This window comes from Penicillium hordei, assembly GCF_028827395.1.
Source record: "Penicillium hordei strain IBT 12815 chromosome Unknown utg000001l_segment0_segment0, whole genome shotgun sequence".
Taxonomy (NCBI): Eukaryota; Fungi; Ascomycota; class Eurotiomycetes; order Eurotiales; family Aspergillaceae; genus Penicillium; species Penicillium hordei.
The window spans coordinates 69,158-82,443 of NW_026623142.1; the positions used below are offsets into that span (position 1 = coordinate 69,158).

The 13,286-nt window shown below is 43.8% G+C and overlaps 3 protein-coding genes across 3 annotated transcripts; all 3 read left to right on the forward strand.

Annotated features, from left to right (window-relative positions):
• Window positions 1-1,174: 1,174 nt before the first annotated feature.
• On the forward strand, window positions 1,175-2,682 carry N7537_000029 (FAD-dependent oxidoreductase; the record flags this gene model as incomplete). Its single annotated transcript, XM_056891087.1, has 4 exons — window positions 1,175-1,579; window positions 1,641-2,364; window positions 2,421-2,499; window positions 2,547-2,682. The coding sequence occupies 4 exons, from the start codon at window positions 1,175-1,177 to the stop codon at window positions 2,680-2,682; spliced, it is 1,344 nt and encodes a 447-aa protein (XP_056756082.1).
• Window positions 2,683-4,765: 2,083 nt separating this feature from the next.
• On the forward strand, window positions 4,766-5,077 carry N7537_000030 (uncharacterized protein; the record flags this gene model as incomplete). Its single annotated transcript, XM_056891088.1, has 1 exon — window positions 4,766-5,077. The coding sequence occupies one exon, from the start codon at window positions 4,766-4,768 to the stop codon at window positions 5,075-5,077; it is 312 nt and encodes a 103-aa protein (XP_056756083.1).
• A 41-nt stretch (window positions 5,078-5,118) lies between these two features.
• Window positions 5,119-7,818, forward strand: N7537_000031 (FabD/lysophospholipase-like protein; the record flags this gene model as incomplete). The annotated part of the gene is made up of 11 exons (XM_056891089.1): window positions 5,119-5,122; window positions 5,344-5,560; window positions 5,610-5,852; window positions 5,900-5,936; window positions 5,991-6,295; window positions 6,351-6,406; window positions 6,540-6,574; window positions 6,623-6,656; window positions 6,712-6,730; window positions 6,785-7,748; window positions 7,798-7,818. 11 exons carry the CDS (start codon window positions 5,119-5,121, stop codon window positions 7,816-7,818), a joined length of 1,935 nt encoding a protein of 644 aa, XP_056756084.1.
• Between the last annotated feature and the right edge of the window lie 5,468 nt (window positions 7,819-13,286).

Genomic DNA, 13,286 nt, shown 5'->3' on the forward strand with positions numbered 1-13,286 from the left:
GGTCCTCCACCGCTCCCTGCCAGAAGTTCCCTTTATCAACACTCAGATTTCCCTTTGCAACAAGGCGCCAAGGCTCCCTCTCAAAACTTGAAATAATCCAGTTTCAGCAAATCACTGACTGCTTCCGGAATAGCTAGAGCTGTTGAATGTAGTAAACGTTCAATCATCGACATCAGCAACAACCTTCGCCGGTTTGGAAATGTCAGAGCACCCAAACTCGAGTCTAGTCTGCGCCATCGCCCGCAAATACCACATCTCAACCCGAATTTATGTAAAATCTAGGTCTTGGCGTATAATTTAGCTAATTTATCTAAATTAAATACTATAATTTACGTATGTTCTAGTTTAGATTTTCTGAAATTATTCACTATTGTCGAATACCAAGTGAGTACATGGTGAAAACAGGGTATTGAGATTCTGAAAGGATCGCATGGTTTCTATTGGATAGTACAAATGACTAACTAGGGCATTTCTGGCTGACATTATGTAACTATATCACGAGGTTAGTTGTGTTTGCATTGTTTACAGTGCTGCAGTACCGAACCAAGGGTCTGGTGCTGCGATAGCACTGGTGCTGCGATAGCACTGGTGCTGCGATAGCACTGGTGCTGCGATAGCACTGGTGCTGCGATAGCACTGGTGCTGCGGGACTTGTCAAAGCCTATTCCACTTATAACCCACATAACCCACTCGAGGAAAGCCCTGTAAGTTCTAATATCCGGCGGAATAACAGCCTATATATATAATCTACCTAAATAGATTGGCGAACCGCCTATGCCCGAACCGTGGGCGCTAGGTGACCAAGGTCATACACATGCTATTGTATGTTTTTGCTTTTCGTTTCGTTTTTTATTTTTATTTTCGTGAGAGAGCCGTGGTAATGAGATAATGCCCATACGTCTTTTGCCCGGATAGCTCCGCTTTTGACGCATTGATTCTGATAGACGGGGGAAGTATAAAAGCCGAAGATAAGCGCCAGTGCGCGGCCCGCGGTGACCCGAGTGCACCATCCGCCAGCCGATGTAGAAATCCGCGAAGTGTATATGAGAAGATGTAGAGATAAGGGATTAATAGGTGAGAATTTGCTATATATTCACCTTGACACTCACAGTTTTCTGCATCGATCCAACCTGCTTCAAACCCACAGGCTTTATTGATTATCTCTAAATACACCATGTCAAGCTGGAGGAGTCTCAATGTCGGCGTCATTGGTGGGGGAATCGGCGGTATGTCGGTTGCAATTGCCATGCGTCGTGCAGGACATACTGTGACTATCTACGAAAAGTCGGACTTTGCAGGTGAAGTCGGCGCCTCGGTTTCGTGTGCTGCCAATGGAACCCGCTGGCTACACGAGTGGAACGTGGATATCGCCAAGGGGGACCCTGTGGTTTTGAAGAAGCTTATTAACCGCGACTGGAAGACGGGTGAGCCTGTCAGTGTGTACGACCTTGACGATTATGAGAAACGCTGGGGATATGTCTACAACATGTTCCATCGCCAGTACATGCATGCCATGCTAAAGGATGCGGCGCTGGGCGAAGGTGAAGGAGTGCCAGCAACTCTCAAAGTAAACTACCGGGTACGTTCAGCACTGGAAGCTGCTTGAAATCAAGTATGTGCTAATGTTACCTGGGATTTAGTGCCGCGATATCGATCTGAAGACGAGTACAGTCGTCTTCGAGAACGGCGAGGTTATAAGCCATGACCTAATCGTCGGTGCAGATGGAATCGGATCGGCCGTTCGAGGGATTATTGGAATCAAACCAGAAAAGCGAGCCTCCGAGCAGAGCTGCTTGCACACCAATGTCAAAACCGAGGATGTCATCAGGCTCGGCCTGGTGAACTATTCTGAGAACAGTGCACTGGAGTACTGGGGTGGACAGGAAGGAAAATGGGATAAGATTGTTCTGTCACCCTGTAACGGTGGCGAGCTTCTGTCGTACTACTGCTTCTTCCCGCGCGAGAAGGGCGACTATTCAACACAAGCATGGGGGGCCGAAGACCGCCCCGTTGAGGAACTCCTCGCCCCATACCCGGAACTCGACCGGCAAGTGTTTGAACATCTGAAAATTGGGGCAGAGATCAAGCCATGGCGTCTCTGGGTCCATGACCCGTACCCGTATATCCAAAGCGGTAACACCTGTCTCTTGGGGGATGCTGCACACCCGATGATGCCTCATCAAAGCCAAGGAGCCTGTATGGCCATCGAAGATGCGGCAGCACTTGGACTCCTATTTGATAAGCGTTATTTCTCGGGGGATATTGCTCAAGCCCTCGCTGTTTACCAGGAGGTACGTTTGCCTCGTGCCACAAGGGTGCAGGAAGCAGCAGCCAAGGCTGCTTACAATATCAACGAGCGGATTGGTGAGAGAATTTTGTTTCATGATGTTGCGGTACATTACTTTCTGACCAGCGCATAGGCTTTTCCGTCAACAAAGATATTCCCACATACAAAGTCGAAGATGCGAATAAAGTGCTTACTATTGAGGAGATGAATTCGTGAGTTTGACGAACTTCAGGTTTTGGGCAATACTGACAATGACTAGCTATGACATGCATAGAGACATTGAAGAGAAGCTCGCCACAAAGCGCGGAACGACCTACACCGACAAATTCCTATGTGGACTTCCCATCGGACTTGAGCTACCGAACGGGACCACGATCGGCGCAGTTGGCGCATAAATTAATGTGATTTTCTGAAGCCGGGAAGCAGTCATTGGCTATGCTTTGTCATTTAGTTTGGCTGGTATTAATTGAGATGTTTGTACATTGCGCTAGTCTACGCGGTCATGAAACAATGAATACCTAGTAAATACCAGAGTCAATGGAGGTGTATGCCCCACTTATATAAACCCATGTACACCTTTCTAGAGCAATAATAACATAGCTGAGGGGTGAACTATGATTGTTGGGCGTTGAAGCCTATTTTGACCACTTCCCTGGATATAGGTAGAGAAGAAATGAGTTTCCTTGTTGCTAGGGATGCATGCATTTCATCTTGGGAAATATGTAAGAGCTACTGCAAAGGAGGCCGGTAGCCCGCGGCTAAAGTTGCCCATAGGTGAGGAAATATCGTAAAATCCTTCTAATTTTACAATGTAAGCCAAGCTATATAAATAGCCTCTACTATAAAGTCTACCGTATGGAAAAGTGACATTCATATTATATACAGATTTTTCGACCTAGCTAGTTTACTTACTGGCGATATATATTATAAGAAGATTTATTAGATCTGAACTTATAAAACTTTACTAGAAATTCGAGTCGCACTATCTATAGGACTATCGAGTTGCCCTAAGACGATAACTTTATTACTAATTGACATTCGAATATCGTTTGGACTAACTAGCCCTTTAAAAAAAACCTTCTACTAGTTATCTTAGCGATAGCGCTATAGGTAAGAGAGACGGCTAAATAACGGAAGGAAGGTGCCAGCTATAATATAGTACTACTAAAAGAATATAGAATTCTATAGACACTAAAGGTTACCTTTACTCGATAGTCTTAGTACCGTAGTACTCCTTTTCCGGAATATATCTAATAAATCAGTAAAGTTAGCTAAAGTTAACAGAAGAGTTGATACCTAGATCACACGCTTTAGATTAATAGTAGTAGGAATCTTAGTAGTAACTGTGCATCGATTATACTAAATCTAGAAATCTAGAAATGTCATTCACGTACATATCTTACCAACTTGACTAAACAAGTTTTAACAGATATCGCATGGCGCACGTACACATATGGCCACCTACTCCTTAGGATGGACCATCAAGTACGAACTCACTGAGATCACTGGAATCACCGAATACATCTATCCACACGTAGATATATGATCCTCCGGTGCATTCGAAAGATTCCCGTAGTATCTGGTCTCTTCCCCAAAAGGATTGTACTAGAGACTCTTGTATATTCTGCCCGTGTAGGTGGCTTGAAGAATGCTTTCTACTACCGACCAATTTAAAAACGTTAGGAAAAGTAGATTGTTTATTTCGTCGAATCTACCACCCCACTCCTATTATTACTTAATCGCCTTTTTGTTTCTATTCAATCTCCGGAGCCAGTGCCCTCGGCTAGTCGTTGACATTCTCTAAGTTAAAACATTTGATTTACCATCAAATTTAATTCGGTACTTTAAAAAACCGGGGCTATCTGGTCAAACTATAGTCTACCCATGCAATTCTGTTTAAGGACCTCCAATAGTGAAAAGCCCTCGGCTTCCCATTCATGTTCTTAACTACAGTGTAAGTAGTCATATTGTTGTGTTTTTGTACATAGTAAATCATAAAGGAAGGTGACTAGTAAACCATGGCCGAATATCAAATTGTCGGTGGTGCCACGATTACAGTCATTCTCGAAATCGCCCTGACCAATATACAGTGAAAAACTCTTTCCTGGCCCCACCGCCAAGGCCTTAGCGCAGATCATTTATTGGAGCGGCCCGCATTAAATTGAGTGTATAGTAATACATTACCGTGCGGCGTAAGATTACACTGCGTACGAAAATAAAGCTTGTGAAATTCCGTGGAATCTATGGTGGATCTCTGCAAATCATGTGGGGAAAGGCCACCTGGCGCCAATTAACTTGATGATCTGCTGGGGCGAACCTCATGAGCGATATCATCGGCAAACGACCGTCCTGGCCAGTTGTCGGTTGTTTGCAGGCGAACAACTGCTCCTGATCGCGTAGCCTCAACTAATAACCACTCACCCTTAATCTCTCGTTACAGTAGGCCTAGGAAAATGAGGCCCAGTTCTTTCGTTAACCATGATGATTACGGTGTTCCACAAAGCATGGCGCTTGACCCGTGGGATGATATGTCACAATATGCACCAACCTGGCAACTTCCGTTGGTCACCGACCTCCCTGTCTGACATAAGCTGCACCAACGTCGACCCCATATTTCCGATCGATTACGCCTCTCCGCAACAAACTGCTTCGCAAAAGAATAGTCTTCCATTACTCCAGTTCGGTGATTGGGAGGAAGGTCGAACATATGATGAGGACGCACCGGCCTGTATCCACTATTTGTTTGAGTTCTTCCGTGTTCTAGATTTTACCTTCCTATACAAAAGATGAGTCTAGAACATACATTCCAAGTTATCTCAAAAACATTACCGATGGGTGATATATAATTGCCCTCTCAATACAAGCAATCAGCGCTTCCAGTATCTTTCTTTCTCCGACCCTACAGATTGACAGGCTAGTTATTTCAAGGCAACTATCCAATCGTAACATCACCATGTCTCACTGTTGACGCCTCGGCTGCTCAACGTATCATTAAATCGTGAATAAGGAAACAATGCCGTGAGTGAGCACAACGCCGAATACTGCAACCACCATAGAGCAAGAGACTACACGCAAGCACGGCGGCGAGCCGAACCTAGTTGACACTACCGGACTATGCCTGCTGTCCCTGGATGCTGGCGGTGTGCGCGGGCTGTCGACTCTGTACATTCTGAAAGGGCTGATGGACCGACTGAATCAGGCACGCCCCGAGGGTTCACCAGCAAAGAAGCCCTGCGAGGTGTTTGACCTGATTGGCGGCACCAGTACAGGCGGGTGGGTTGATTCAGTCCGTGTTCTAAAGTCGGGTGGCTGACAGATGTAGATTGATTGCGATTATATTAGGTCGATTGGAGATGGATGTCGATGAGTGCATCATGGCATATATCAAGTTAATGAAACGGACTTTTGGTGAGCCCTCGAAATGGGGCCTATCCAGTCTTTTTGGCAAGATTAAGCCCCGATTCGATGCCAACAAGCTCGAAGGTGCAATCAACGAAGTCATCAACAACTGCGGAGCTAAGCCGACCGATTTATTCAATGATCAAGCTGACCGGAGTTGCCGGGTGTAAGTGTATGTGAGCCGATGCATCCGTATCCTGCTAATAGTTCTAGATTCGTTTGCAGCATCACGCAGGAGACCAAGGATATTGTGCGCCTTCGCAGCTACGGTAACAAGGCCGGAATTCGGGCCACCATCTGCTAGGCCGCCCGCGCAACCTCCGCCGCCACTACCTGCTTCGAGCCGATGTCGATCGAAGCACGCAGATTCGCGGATGGAGGGCTCGGGGCCAACAACCCTATAGATGAGGTGGAAGGCGAAGCGTCTGGTATTTGGTGTGAGGACATAGGCGACCTAAAGCCACAAGTGAAGTGCTTCATCTCGATCGGTACCGGCAATCCCGGGAAGAAGGCAATGGAGGACAATCTGTTGAAGTTTGTTTCGAAAACCCTGCCAGAACTCGCCACGCAAGCTGAGCATACAGAGAAGCGATTCATCGCTAAATGGCGGTAGCATTATGATATCAAGCGGTATTTCCGATTCAATGTGGACCAGGGGTTACAGGACGTCAGGCTGGCGGAATAACAGGATCAAGGCTCGATTGAGTCAGCGACAGAGGGGTATCTCGACCACTAGGCAGTGAGGTTTCGAGTGCGGGATTGTGTTGAGAATCTGAAATTAAAGTAGAGTGTGTATTTAGAAGATTTTTCATAGTCCTGGTATCTTTCGACTAATGGATAATAACGGATATAGGTGCAACCAACCTTAATTTTACTAAAGCGATTCGGGTTAGTATACCGCAACCAGAATGAATGTATGTGGCTAACCTTATATAGCGGTATCAAGAGACACTAGCACTTCTGGAACAATGTATGCCGTTATTCTGGATACCTAATCCCGAAATCCAATACTAACACAGCTTAAGGGCAGGGCCGTGCTCGGTGGTAGGTGACATTTGAACGAAACGCTAAATTCACCGGCCGTGAGAAACTGCTTAGTGACCTGATACAGAAACTGGAACGCAAGTCTGGTACCACGAGAAAAATTGCAATCGAGGGCCTCGGTGGTGTGGGCAAGACCCAGCTAGTGCTTGAGCTAGCCCACCGCATGCGAGAACAGTGCGCGGTCTATTGGATTCCAGTCAACAGCCTGACCAACCTACAGACAGCATATCATAAGGTGGCTCAGAACCTTCGCCTCTCTGGGTGTGAAGAGATTGGTGTTGATATCCTGGAACTAGTGCAAATATACCCCAGTGATGAGACTATTGGCCCATGGCTGCTAGTATTGGATAGTGCCGATGATATAGATTTGTGGACATCTCCACTCATATCTGAGGTAGGAGCTAAGCGGCTGATTGATTACATGCCCCGAAGCAGGCTTGGGGCGATCATATGGACCACACGCGACCGCAAGGTGGCCACGAGAGTTGCTCAAGAGAATGTAGTGACTGTGCAGCAAATGGACGAGTCTGGAGCTTCAAAGATGATGCGGAACTATTTGATTAATCCTATCGAAAACGAAGAACACTTGTTACCAGGCTTGCTGCGGAAGCTCACCTATCTTCCACTAGCCATTGTTCAGGCCGCAGCGTATATCAATGCGACCCATGATACCCAGGGATCACTCACGGAGTATGAAGAACTCTTGTCCAAGCAGGATGATGAGGTGATTGCGCGCTTGAGTGAAGATTTTGGAGACTACGGCAGATATCCAGGCATGGAGAATGCAGTGACAAAGACATGGCTCATCTCATTTGAGCAGATCCGTCGCCGCAGTTCTCTTGCGATTGAATATCTAGGATTCATGGCCTGTGTGGACCCCAAAGACATTCCTCGGTCGCTGCTACAGCCTTCCGAGATGTCATCATCTAATCAGCAGAAAGATGCGATCGGTATCCTTAACGCGTTCTCATTTATTACTGAACATAAGGGCGGATTGGCTTTTAATATACATCGTCTGGTACATCTGGCGACGCGGGGATGGCTGAAAATGAACGGACGGTTGCCAGCTTGCCACAAACAAGCGGTAGTGCGACTGAGTGAACTACTATCAGATATCAGCCAAACAAATCCGATGCACTAGCGGCCATATATACCGGATGATGCCTGGCACTCGAGACTTTTCCCTTTCCATTTTAGTGCTCACCCCCTTGCCGCTTTCTGATCACTAAAACCGAGCACGTTCCTGAGTACCCTAACTTGATCGCGGGCCATTATATAATCAGCGTGTTTTTGGTTAAATAAACCTGATCATGGCGCCTATGCAGCTTCGTACTACTTCATTGTCCGCAACCGGCTATAGTTATGGCAATGATGCAACACCTAAAAGCTTCTGAAACAATGTAGGCGCGTGGATATCCAATCACCTTAAGATGGTATTAACGGTACAAACAGATCTTGTGAAGTCGGGTGATCTAGGTCCTTCTAGGCCACTGCAACTAGCACCACAAGATTCTCCGACCCTAGAGACCAGAGGAACTAAGGTAATCAAATTGGCCGAGAAATGGTCTGGGTCCTTCTAAGGCAGCTGCAACCAGCTACACGCTATAGTTACTGTACGGTACGCGATATCAGTGGCAGCTGTTTTGGAGCCTTTTGGCTGCTTAAGGGCACATTAGTGGCTGGCGATTTACTCCTGAGAGTTGTCTGGACACTGACTCCTTTGGAAGAGGGTTAACGATGAAGTATTAGTGACCATTACATATGCGGTATAGGAATTGGAGTGCCCCTACACTTGACAGTTGACTGACGTCTTACGTGGCTAGCCTCCACTATAAGACAATGGAAAATCATGGCTTCAGATATCCTTTTGCGTGACAAAAACAAGATCACTCAGCACAGAAGTTATCAAAACAATCATTATTGAGAAATCATCAAAACTATTATCATTATATTCCTTCACATAATTGCTATCTTTTCCTTTTGATTCCAGAAATAACCGACCAGTCGTGTTTCATTGTTTTTCTTAAAAGCCCCTCGTTCTATTCACTTTTAGGGTCCTTCCAAGCTTATATTCAGAAAAATAAATACAGCCTGGTTCTTCTTTGTACACAAGAAGAAGTGGCCGTGAGATCGCGCTCCATTAATATCTATATTGGCGTTTAACTACAAGTACAAAAGCTCCGCGGATCTTTCAAAATGACCTCTCTCGCTCAGGCCCCCTCCGTCTTGAGGGATCTTAACCATCATGTACGAAAGACCCGGGAGAGTTATTCGTCTGGGGTTCGGTCTTTGTCAGTGGAGGAACAGCACGAAGCGAGTGCCGCAAAAGCCCGCGTATGTTAAGAGTTCCAGTCACTTCTTTCACAACATCCACTAACGCACAACACCATAGGCTCAAGGGGCAATAAACAACATGACGGAAAGCTGGTGTACGAACAATGTATGGTATAAATGACCAATGTTGACAACTCTAACTAACTAAAATGACAAAACCCGCTATTTCAACAATCTGTGCGGACCATGATGACTAACTGTAATATGCACTTTTGTATGGTATGCCTGGTACCCAATGTCACATGATGTTCCCGGTATATTACCTGGTTTCTACCATGTATTCGGACTTGGTATTCGACACACCCCCCAGTTCTTAAAGCCTGCATTTTCCTAGCTTCAAGAGCTGTCAATTCCTTTATTTCTGCACTCTCTTCAAACAGCCTCTGTTTCTCGGATCAGATGACTGATCTCTCTCATCCCAATCAGCTCCCTAAAGAGATGCTGCTTCTGTCTCGGAAGCGCTTTCGTAAGGCCATCTACTGGCATAGCCGCAGTTAGAACCCAGTTAATATTGACTCGACCCTCGCTAACCTCCTGTTTTATCTAGCAACGATTAATATCAATATGTCGGAGCTTCGTATGTATCGCCGCCCCTTCCTTTGTTAACAAATCGACGGTTTGCTAGTTGTTATATATAATGGATAGTAGGTGGTTAGGTTGGAAGCCTAATGCAGAGAGGACTCGACGCTACTACTATATAGTTTTGCCTACCTCGGCTAGAGCTAGGAGCTCTGCCTCTATAGTCGACGTGGTCACCGTCTTCTGCTTAGTTGCTTTCTAATCTATAGGGCCCCTATATAGCTTGCAAATGTAACCCTCGGAGCTTTTCCTATCCTTATTGTCTCTAAATGATGTATCGCTTATAAATTCAATTGATTTTGTAGCTAGCTAGAGACTATGGTTTTTGTTATATTGATCTTAACGATCTGTCTCTCTAGAACTATACTCGATAGCCTAGTACCTAGTCTCGTATAGGTATTATATGACTCGGTCAATAGTATTAATATACTTAGGACCGGGGTTGGTAAGGAACTTAGCTAATTTAGCTATAGCTTTTATAGTATCTGGCCGGGTGATGGTAGTGGTATACTAAGTAGATCCTACCTTAGCCTAGAAACTATGAATCTGACTCGGTGACGCTACTCTATCGTACGGAATCAATTGATCGATAGCTAGTGGAGATCCCACTTTCCTTGCAGTGATTAAATTATACCTCGCTACTATGCTTTTAATATAGCTATCCTGGTATAACTAAAGCTTCTTTTATTCCCTATCTCTGAGAATTCGTATGTTTAAGAACTAGCTTGTATCTAGTTTACGTAATTCCTATTGCTTCTTAATCTCTCGATCTAGCTGAGCTGCTTACTCTACATAGTCGGGATGATTCACTATGATGATGTCGTCGATATAAAAGAAGACGATGATACCGGTGGTAATGAAGATGTATGGATCTTCCGGTACTAGGGTAAGGCCTAGTTTTACTAGTACCCTGGTTGCTTCTTGCTGCTATAGTCTTAGTGATATGCGTAATCCGTATAGCGCTCTGTGGAGTAGCTAGTATTGATTTAATGCTTCGAATCCTGGAGGGTACTTTGTATATACCTTACTTTGTAGTACTGAGTTTAGAAATGTAGTGACTATATCTCTCTGTATTATATCTAGATCGAATATAGCTACTAATGTAAAGATAGCCCTTGTTATCTTAATAGCTAGTGTTACGGCTCTCTTTTCCTCTGTAGATAACTATTGAAGATCTCTACGAATATAGATTCTCGCTTTGAACTTCTCTAGTATACTATTAGTATCGAATTTGTATATGAATACTTACTTTAGTGGTAGTACCTGTGTACCTCGCTCGTTCGGAATTGGAATCTAGGAGAATGTCTCCTTTTTCCTTAATATCTCGACCTCGAATATAGCCGCTATTTTAAACTACTCGGCGAATCGATAGGTCTTTAATTGATTCTAGGTCTCTGGCGGCGGTGGTAGGTTATCTCGATGTGGCTTGGTATCGAACCGCTTGTTTATGCCTGTGGTAAATGTATATAGTAAGCTTGGTGGCTCTATCTGGTTGGTATCGTTAAGAGATAGGTATGTAGTATAACCTAGATCTAACCTTAGTTTCCTAGATCTAGTGCCGGTGATGACATTTGATATATCGATATTACCTACTATGTCTCTTAGTGCTAGTTCTAGTATCGGCGAGTACGCTATTTCTTGCTATAGTTGACGCTCTATCTTAGTATCTTTATCTATCTCCTCCCCCCTAGTTTCGATCGACGGTATTACGGAAATCGGATCTAGCGACGATGGGATGGTTTCTTGGGGTGCTGGATTCGATGGATTTAGAGATATTAATGTTATTCTAGATGGTAGTGGTGGTAGGGAGGATGCTAATGATGATCTTGGTGGTAGGGAGGTTAGAAAGCTACTAGGTAGGTTATCTATTTGCTCCCTCGGTCCTATTTAGTCCCTCGGTCCTATCTATATTAATGTTTGCTCCCTTGGTCTAGTAATAGACTGTGGGGTAGGCAAGCTAGTTACTAGCTTGATATCTATATATACTGGAGTTCTCTCTTTAGCAACTATCTCTCTCGCTACTTGGCTAGCTATTTTATTATCTATTTTATCAACTATATCGATAGCTATATTAGCTATATCAGTTTTATCGATAGCTATATCAGCTATATTATTAGGTATATCGATAGCTATATCGGCAGCTATCTAGCCTTACTCGGTAAGCTTAGTTTTATTATCTAGAGCTATCCTCGCTATCGATCTAGGTATTTATATTTGTATACTAAGCTTAACCTACGCTTCTTCTATAGTAAGTATAGCTGGCTATATGCCTAGTCTATCTATTATAGTACTAATTGTATTTTCTTGCTTAGGTAGGGGTCTCGATTTCGAATACTATCTCGTCTCGTCGAATATAGTATCTCGAACGACGTTTACCCTCCCTATACTAGTACGTCCTTTATAGGGGAACTATACTTTGTATAGGTTCTTAGAGATATACCTAATGAGATATCCTATCTCTACTCTAGGTGCTATCTTATCTAACTAGGTCCTTTTAATGATTCTCGAGTACGTTAAGTACCTATATAACCTTATATTTGATAGGTTGATTATCTAGTGTTGGATCCTGTCTGGTATAGTATATTTTATTAATTCCTTCTAAGGTATGATCTATTGGCTACTGGTTTTACTAGGTTTAATGACCTTAGTAGGGGTCCTGTTTAGGATATATGTCGCTATATATATTGCCTCTAGCTATAGAGTATAGGGTAGCTCTATATCGTTAATTAACGCTTTGGTAGTTCGTACTACTATCCCCCTAGATCTCTCGGCTAGACTATTTATTTCTAGTAAGCTAGGTAGTGAATGCTTAATAGTATATCCCTCTACCTCTATTATTGATTTAACCTTATTGCTAGCGCTCCGCTCGTTGTTATAGTGGACCACTCTAATTTCTAGTTTTAACTAGTTCTTAACTAGTACTAGGAACTTCCTAATAGCTATCTAGTAGTTATTTTTCTTGGTATAGGTGAATATAAAGTGGTATTTAATACTATCTAGGTAGAAATGGGTTAACTAGATATATCTATTATAGGCCGGCTGATTCTATACTAGGTCGAAATAGACCCTTCTAAATATACTATATACTTAGCCTATCTTCCGGCGAGAGATCTGTCTCGGTGTATCTACTAATTGATAAGCTTTATATACCTGCTTTTCGTTCTTGCTAGGGTTGCTTTTAATAGTAATGCCTTCCGTTATCTCTACTAGCTTCTTAATACGCTGCTAGCCGATATAGCCTAGGCGTCTATACTAGGTTTAAATCGATGCTTCTGCTCTTGGTTCTTAAGCTGACTTCTTGGCCTTGGTTGTAAATACTAAGTCCTTAGGTTCGAGTTTAGGATACTAAAGATCCTTAGGTAGGGTCAACTAGGACAGCTTTATGTCCTAATAGACTTTAAAAATCGGTTGTCTATCTTTAGACTTAATATAGTCCCTTCTGAAGTTTATTATAAGACCTCCTTTTATCATCAATCTATAGGATATTAGATTAGTATAGAAATTAGGAGAGTATCTGACGTTATATAACTCTATCCTTACTACCTTTCTACTATTAGGACTAATACTATAGATGACTATAGTGCCTACCCTATCGATTTTCGTCTCTATATCTCCTACCTATACGCTACTCTATACGTCCTCG